General features: G+C 41.8%; 1 protein-coding gene across 2 annotated transcripts; it reads right to left on the bottom strand.

The window, feature by feature from the left end:
• Nucleotides 1-4508: 4508 nt before the first annotated feature.
• On the bottom strand, nt 4509-7550 carry nkx2.4a (NK2 homeobox 4a). Of its 2 annotated transcripts, none has more exons than XM_069536281.1 (2): nt 6866-7550; nt 4509-6357 (listed from the first exon to the last, which is right to left on the bottom strand). In XM_069536281.1, the coding sequence occupies exons 1-2, from the start codon at nt 7233-7235 to the stop codon at nt 5666-5668; spliced, it is 1062 nt and encodes a 353-aa protein (XP_069392382.1). In that variant the 5' UTR covers nt 7236-7550; the 3' UTR covers nt 4509-5665. The 2 variants fall into 2 exon arrangements, with proteins under 2 accessions (XP_069392382.1, XP_069392383.1); XM_069536282.1 differs by having other exon boundaries at nt 4516-6330; nt 6866-7545.
• Between the last annotated feature and the right edge of the window lie 521 nt (nt 7551-8071).

Genomic DNA, 8071 nt, shown 5'->3' with positions numbered 1-8071 from the left:
CAGAATTGAAATAAGAAAAAGTAACAAACTTGCAAACACACACATGCAAGTAGACAACTACCTCCTGGCCGACACACAAAGATCTTACCGGTTGCGTACCTTCATTGAACTGCTCTCCAGCCCTGGCCCTATTAACCAGTAATCCGCAGACTGGCAGCTGGCCATTACCGTGGCAACAGTGAGATGGGAGAGAACTGCTCGCTGGTTCAAAAGTAAAGAGGAGAGTAGTGAAGGACGGAGATGAACTCTTTTATCCTGTAAATGTGTCTTTTTCAAATTTGTGAATAGAAAATTCCACGTGTTAAACATTTTCACTTCACCTCTTTACTTATCTGGAGGTGACAATAAAATGTCTTTTATGCATGTCTGATTTCCTTTTTCTGTTGTTTCGGGGCAGATTAAACCCATTCCAAGGATGGAGGATGATCATATCATGTGCAGCCCTGTTGATGCAGCAGACAGACAGACGTATGGAATTTATTTTGAATGGCACATGCAGTAGAGACGCCTGTCCTTCATCTCATGATAAATGTTGGTCAATGATGTATATGCTGTCGTCCTTCTCTGCCCCATTTTACTGTGAGGCCTTTTCATTTTTATGCTAACTAAAACATGCAATAATTTTCAGAAGCATTCCTGGAGTAACAGAAATAAAGTCACAATATGTGTTACAGTAATAGTGTTGATACTGTCATAACTTATAGTGGAAAATATTTTGTAAGGTTTGTATTTGAGAGGCTTTCCTTGTAGAGGCTTTGGCTTATAGCAGTTCTGCGTAAGTGTAAGGAAATAGCATCTAAATGGAACTAACATTCAGTGAGAAAGCCTGACATTTTACAGCTGAAAATGTGTGAGAATGTTGAATTTAGTGGTGTTAAAGTAAAAAAAATAAAAAAAATGGTAGTTTCATCTCAATGTTGCATATAGGTATGGAGATCCTTCTCCAACCTCTCCCATCCGTGGGTCTCGACACAGTGACACCTCAGTAGGGGCTGCGGCGGCCTGTAATAGATTTTTTTTGAATTGGCTAAACTAATTTTGGTAAAGAGGAGTTTGTGGGACTTAATGAGGCATAACTAATGGAGGTCCCACAATCATCAGTGCCATGCTGGAAGCGCCGTGGCCGGGCACAGAGCGGCCATTGATTCTTGCTTCAAACCTCTTGAGTTCCTAATCAGCTTCTTTTGGTTGTGCGTCTCAGGCCTGACAAACCTATTGTTGGCCTGTGTCACTGGAGGTCAGTAGTTATTAGTGGCGACTGAAAACAGTTTCTCTAACTACTTATGAGCGAATTGAATAACATGCGCAGGGGAAGGACTTGGAAGGGGGGGATTACTGGCAGCGCAGTGAGTCCGGCCGGCGCAGGGGAGAGAGAATGTGACATGGTTTTCTAATAAGGGATGCTGGCATTACCCCCCCCCCCCTACACTCACACACACATACACACCTAACCTGGTCCTTCATCCTTAACTCCCCCCACCCCCCTCTCTTGTACAGACTGTTGTGAATAGTCTTCAGAAAGGTTGCTTTGGCCCTGCAAAGCCTCATATTGCTAAAATGGTATTCATAGCAGGCAATGGAATTAGAGCAAGTCCTGCAATAGCTGGAATAGCATATAATGTGTGTGTGTGTGTGTGCGTGTGTTTGTGTGTGTGTTTGTGTGTGTGTGTGCACTTGAGTCCATGTTATCGTCAAACCAAAGCAACAGTAAAAATGTGGTTTCATGTATTTAATTTCATGGAAATCTATTAGAGTGAGAATTGCTTTCAGAGTCCTATGACCTTCTTGAAACGCCTTTTTTCTCACTCTGTAGGAACATGATTATTTGCAGGCTGTTTTGTTTTTTTCTTTTTTTTGTTCATTTGAAAATGACTGAATTCAGGGAACTTCTTGCTTCCTGGGTCAAAGACTTTCAGACTTGCAAGCGACTCATTCCGTGGAAGCCAACCAAATCCAGCCAGACTCAGGTTTGTCCCAGTACAGAAGAGAGAGATTGTCTCCTTGGCAGAGCACGGGGGCAATACACTAATTAAAATCTCACTGTCTCAGAAACTTTACAATTCAATGCATTCATTCGCACAAGGAAATGAAAAGCGGACCTCGTGTCTGCTAATCATTACGAATGAGGCAACATTTGCGGACTGTTTCTGGAGAGATGTGGTACGGGACTCGTGGGAATAAACTTTGGATATTACCTATTTGCTTATCAATGATGTTTATCTATAATAGCATAAATGCATGTATGCATTGATGAAATCTTCTCTTCTAACTTTACCTGTCGGTCTCGAGGAAAGGTTTTGCTCGACCACAACATTCCACTCAGAAACTAGGCCAGACTGTGCTCTTAGTTGTTTTTTTCTTTTGGTAATGACTGACACTGACAGATTGTTTCCCTTGCTGCTGCACTAGCCGAACGCAGAACTGTTTATGATGGGGGTTATATGTTTGGCCTGCGTTTCTGTGTAAACTATGCAGCCAATAATGTTAAGCCCCTGCCAATTAGCGCTCTCCAGGTTGCTAGGTCGCCATGGTCAATTGAGGAACACATCAATAGGACTTGAAAAGGTTTCTCTGCGATCAGACCTTCTGACATATTAAGTATGGGGAGGAAGGGAGTTTGTGTGTGTGTGTGTGTGTGTGTGTGTGTGTGTGTGTGTGTGTGTGTGTGTGTGTGTGTCTGTGTGTGTGTATTTGCAGAGACTGAATCAAGGCTTCCTTCCACATTCACATTATGCACTGCAACCTGCAATTACCTGAGAAGAATGGTCTAAAAAAAATTCTTTACATCACCAAAATCGAATATCCTCTGCGTGATGCTCTGTGCTAGAAGTATGGCATTGAGGCTGTGGTGCACGACCTCTCACTCTGATAGAAATATCGGCTTTGTGTAACAGAGGCATAGTTGTTCAGCTGCTTTGTTTATGCGAGTCCGTGCTGAATGTGCATATCTGCACAAATGCTCCTCTTGTTTTCACGTTTGTGTATCATGCATGTGCACCTGTGTGGACGTTCTGCAACTACGTACATGGAGGGAACATCACACAGTGGCGGCTGCAGCCCCCTAAAACTTTCCAGACAGAAATGATGATGCCAGCACCAATTACAGTACCCAGCCTGTCTCATATGTCCTTTCAAAGAGAGGTACCCCCAATAAACTGCAGAGAAGCAACAGGCACAATAGCCAGTGATTACCAAGCATAGCCTATTAGTGCACCATAACTATGGCTATTGAAAAGAGAAAAGAATGGCTTCACCTCCACTTTCATTTCATGTGGTCCACCTTCAAAAGCTTTGTTGACGGCTCATTCATGCCCTCAATCTAGAGACAAAATCTATCAGGAACATCTCCTAGCATCAAAGTGTAAATTGTGGAATGCATTCCTCTTTTTTTAATGCTCTTATCAAACTCTCCTCTGATGGAGTTGTGACGCCGGGCTCCAAATGTCAGGTGCATATTGGCTGCGGTGCTTCCTTCAAGTGTGGGGATGATAGCACATATACATACAGCTGTCAGGTATGTGAAGGGGTTGGGAAATGGAGGCCCTCCGAGGTCTCCATCGAGACACACTGATAGCCATCATCATCATCATCACAGGATGTCATCAGCAAAGGGGCATTGAGAAGTAATTTACAAACATGTTTAAATGACCGCAGGAAATGAAACGTTAGGGTCTATTATCAGGCCGCTGCTGGTGTGGAAAAAGGTTCTGGAGGACAGAAGCAAAAGGGGAAGCGACACTGACGCTAAGTGATGGCCTTAAACACTTTAGAGTTTGTTTGCACAAATCATTCATCTTCTAAAGGCTTCTTCTGTGTGTGTGTGTTTGTGAAAAAACACTATGCGACAATGTGCTACTGTAACATTTACAGGGGGTTTGAGAGCATCAGAAAAAATAAATCAAATAAAAGCAAATACAGGAAAATATTATATTTTTCACACTTTAAAGTCAATTTCTAAATATTCTTAAATGTATTTTCATTTTGCCTGTGATATGTTTGGCTCAAAATAAATGGTTCATAAATTACAACAACAAATACATTCAAAATAAACAAGATTGAAGCATAAAGTCCGAAAATATTTTCATACAAAATAATAAATTCACACCATTATCATTTAAACCAAAGGTGCGTTAATCACAAATATTAATGTCCTTAAAAACGTAAATGGCTGTCATGACGCGTCATTTACGCACATGTTCACTTTTATTAAAAAGCGAGGAATTGATTAAATGGTTTTAAAATATGTGAAATAGAAATATAAAACAAACAAACACATTTTCATTATTTGTATTTGATGTTAATGTGATGTTAAAAAGCTTGGATCGGATCATTTGTAATGTAATGTGTCATTTAGCAAAAGTACCGAGGCCTGTGCATAATAATAATAATTATTAGTAGTAATAATGATAATTATTAGTATAATTATTGTAATAATTATAATAATACTTATTATTATAATAATATTTATAATGAAGCCTATAATTTGAGATACATGAATGCAGCCTTATAATAATAATAATAATAATGCGAGGCAAGTCATTTAGATAATATAGTCCTTCTTATCATTCTAATTGCTTGTCATCGTGTATTTTATGGAAGCTCACATTTACAATAACATTGACTAATTACACACAGCGAAGGTCTGGGCCTAGTAAACAAAGTGAGATCAGTACGTTAAAAAAGAGTTTTAAAAAAATGAAATAAAAAAGGAAATACACGGATGTGTGAATTAATGCAAATGTTTAAGTTGCTGGTGAGGAGAGGGGTTTCCAGCTCTCAGTCTTGCAGACGTGTTCCATGAAAGGCAGCCCTCCAAAATGTCACCTGAACAATGCTGGCTCCCTCATCGACCTTGCTTTCCAGCTCAATTTGGTCTCAATCACAACATAATGAAAATGCACTCCACAACAGATCGCTTTTAGAAAAAATTACTTCTTCAGGAATAGCTCTCACACTTCAAGTTATTTATTGTTAACGTTCACTTGGTTTTTTGAAACATATACAGCAGCCATCACGCATTTGTTCCTTTTTAACTTACAAAAGAATAAAGAAAAACAGGAAAAGTGGACGCAATAACGATTATTATACAGTTAAACGCATTCTTGTGTGTTAGCCAAATATACAAGTCCCTACTTTATTCAATAAGTCTAAATGAATACATTAGTTTACAATATTAATATGATAAAATACCAGGTTATCACCGCAAATGAGGAGTGGGGGCTTATAGTGTACTTCAGACCTGATCCCACAGCCCCTCACCTCTAGTCCAGTCCGAACTCAAGTGAAGCAGCATTCCTTTCTGTTTGAACAACATGGACTAAACGTTTAAAACATCATGAGGAAGGTCCAAAACATGGATTACAAAAGGTCCAGAAATGACATAACTGCTTTCAAGGGCAGCCATTTCTGTAATGTTCAAAAATAGACTCCCCTCTCAGAGATGTCAAGAAAATGTGCCCTGATCAGCTGGTGCGCCTCTGTCTGTGCGCCTTGTTGTCCCCTCCAACACCATAGAAGGCCCCCTCGAATACACACATACATATATATATGCATATATATGTATATATACATATGTATATATATATATATATGTGTGTGTGTATTGCTGTTGCACGGGCTCATCCGCAGGTTGACATAAAAAAGTGACAGTACTGTGTATTAGGTCCTACCACGTTCTGCCGTAGAGGAGGTTTGAGCTGACCATGTTACTGGTGTAATCTACAGCAGATGTGTCTATCTGGCCCATGTTTAGCTGGCTGTGCAGTGAGGGGGGGCTGGGCGACATCTCCTCCAGCTCCAAATCGTTCACCTGCTGCTGGGTCTGATGCTGGCCCAGGCTGCTGGCCGCGGACGCAAGCACCACTCCCGCTCCGTTCTGCTGCTGGCTCTGCTGCTGGCCCTGCTGCACCTGTTGCTGGTTCGGCGTCGGCGTGTTGGAGCCGTTCTGACACGGTTTACCGTCCTTCACCAGAACCGGCACGGCGACGCGCCGCGGAGACTGCGCCTGCTGTTGGCACAGGTTACCGTCCTGTTGCTGCTGCTGCTGCAGCTGCTGCGCCGCCTTGTCCTTGGCCTGGCGCTTCATCTTGTACCGGTGGTTCTGAAACCAGATCTTCACCTGAGTCGGTGTCAGGTGGATCATGCTGGCCAGGTGCTCCCTCTCCGGCGCCGACAGGTATTTCTGCTGCTTAAACCTCCTCTCCAGCTCGTACACTTGAGCCTGCGAGAACAGGACGCGCCGTTTCCTCCTGGGCGCAGCGTGGAGAACTGGCATGGATTTGGTGGCGTCAGCCATTCCTGTGAGACTGCCCATGCCGGTCATGTTCATACCTGTGGAAGGTCCCATGAATCTAGAAACTTAAAAATATACATACATATACATGCGTTCAATAAACAGAAGAGGAGAACATTATTTCGCCTGATCTTTAAAGATTATTGTTTTTATAGCTGCTAATTATTCAAGTTGGAAAGCATCAGATTTAAATAAACATAATAATGATAATCATTTTATAAAATAATAGATATAATAATAATAATAGTAATAATAATAATAATAGTAATAATTCTTTAAAATGTTTACTGTGCCAAAGGTAAAAAAAGTCGAGCCAGACTTGAAAGAATGATCTCCTTTTCAGTTTCATAAGCTGTCCATTTACATCAAATAATTCTAAAACAGTATTAACTATTTGTATAAACTTTCTATCGTTAACAAAGAGATGAAATGTTTTGAAATGTACGTATTCGTATATTTAGTCATGTGCGTATTCCTGTCATTTTCGAAATATCCATTTAATTTCGTTATTTACAACGAAACAAAGAAAATCAAAAATGATGAAAGTGTGTATAAATAGAGGACAGAACTTACTTGTGGAGTATCTGGGATCAGGGTTGGCGCTGTACCACCCTGTTGCTGCTGCACTATTCCGCATGCTTTCCTGGTACGACGGGAGGTCTCCCATGTTGCCAATGCTTCCATTGCAGTATCCCCCCATGGCGCTGTGGGAGAACTGGGAGACGGTGTGCGGCATGTGGTACGTGGTGGCCACGGAGGCGTTGTGGCCCATGGAGTGCTGCTGCATCCCGGTCTGAGACACCTGCGGCTGTCGGTAGGCTCCCAGTGGAGAGGTTAGGTTCCCTGCGCCGTCCATGCCACTGAACTTCTTGTAGGTCTCCTCGATTGGACTCAAAATATCTGTCACTGAAAAAGGCGTAGTGTGCTTTGGGCTCAACGACATGATTCAGAGAGCAGGTAGATTTTTTTGTTTGAGCAGATCAACCGTGTTGTTGTATCGGCTCTCTCCTTGGTGGATGTCTACGTAAGAGAGTGCTTGTAGTGCGCCTGAGATCCTATTGATCGCCTTCGAGAAGGAGGCGAGCCCAGGGCGCTCTTAGCCCGGGTTTATTGGAGCCAGGAGCCAGGTTTACGACAAACACAGGGGGCGGAGCGAAACTCCTAAACCAGCAAACAATAGTCATTGACATTTTAAAGGAAATAGTTCATGAAAATACACTTTGCTCTTTTGTATTAAGTCGCATTACACGGACACAACGACGGCACATATTTATGATTCCGTCCTTACAACTATACACAGGTGAGAATCAGCCATTATGTTGTGCGCATCAGCTGATCTGACCACATATGAATATTTTGCGTCAGGAGGGAATTCCACTCTTTCTAGAAACTTTGAGAGCACTTTGAACAGACATGAGGGCCACCGAGTATCATCAGAGGCACGATGAAGTTGTATGACCAGCTCATTTATGCTTCTTAAGCATCATTTTGCCCCAGCAGAGAGGGACAAGTCCAAATATGCTCAGAATGCGCAAAGGGAACGGGAATAGGGATCCAACCTGTAAGTATTGCACTATATATAACATTAATAATCAGCAGGGGAGGGCATTTATAACACACATGATTTGTGTTTATATTTTGACCGCCAAATAAATTAGAAGATTAGAATTAGAAGCTCAATATCTCATATAAACCTCCATCCTGTATTGTATAACTGGGGGAGGTGAATAAGCCCTCAAAGTCTCTTTAATAAACTTTTAAAGGTCAGTTTGGCATAAT

The sequence above is a fragment of the Paralichthys olivaceus genome, chromosome 12 (assembly GCF_024713975.1).
Source record: "Paralichthys olivaceus isolate ysfri-2021 chromosome 12, ASM2471397v2, whole genome shotgun sequence".
Lineage (NCBI taxonomy): Eukaryota > Metazoa > Chordata > Actinopteri > Pleuronectiformes > Paralichthyidae > Paralichthys > Paralichthys olivaceus.
The sequence above is the reverse complement of the archived record's forward strand: the minus strand, read 5'-3'. Positions and strand labels throughout refer to the sequence as shown.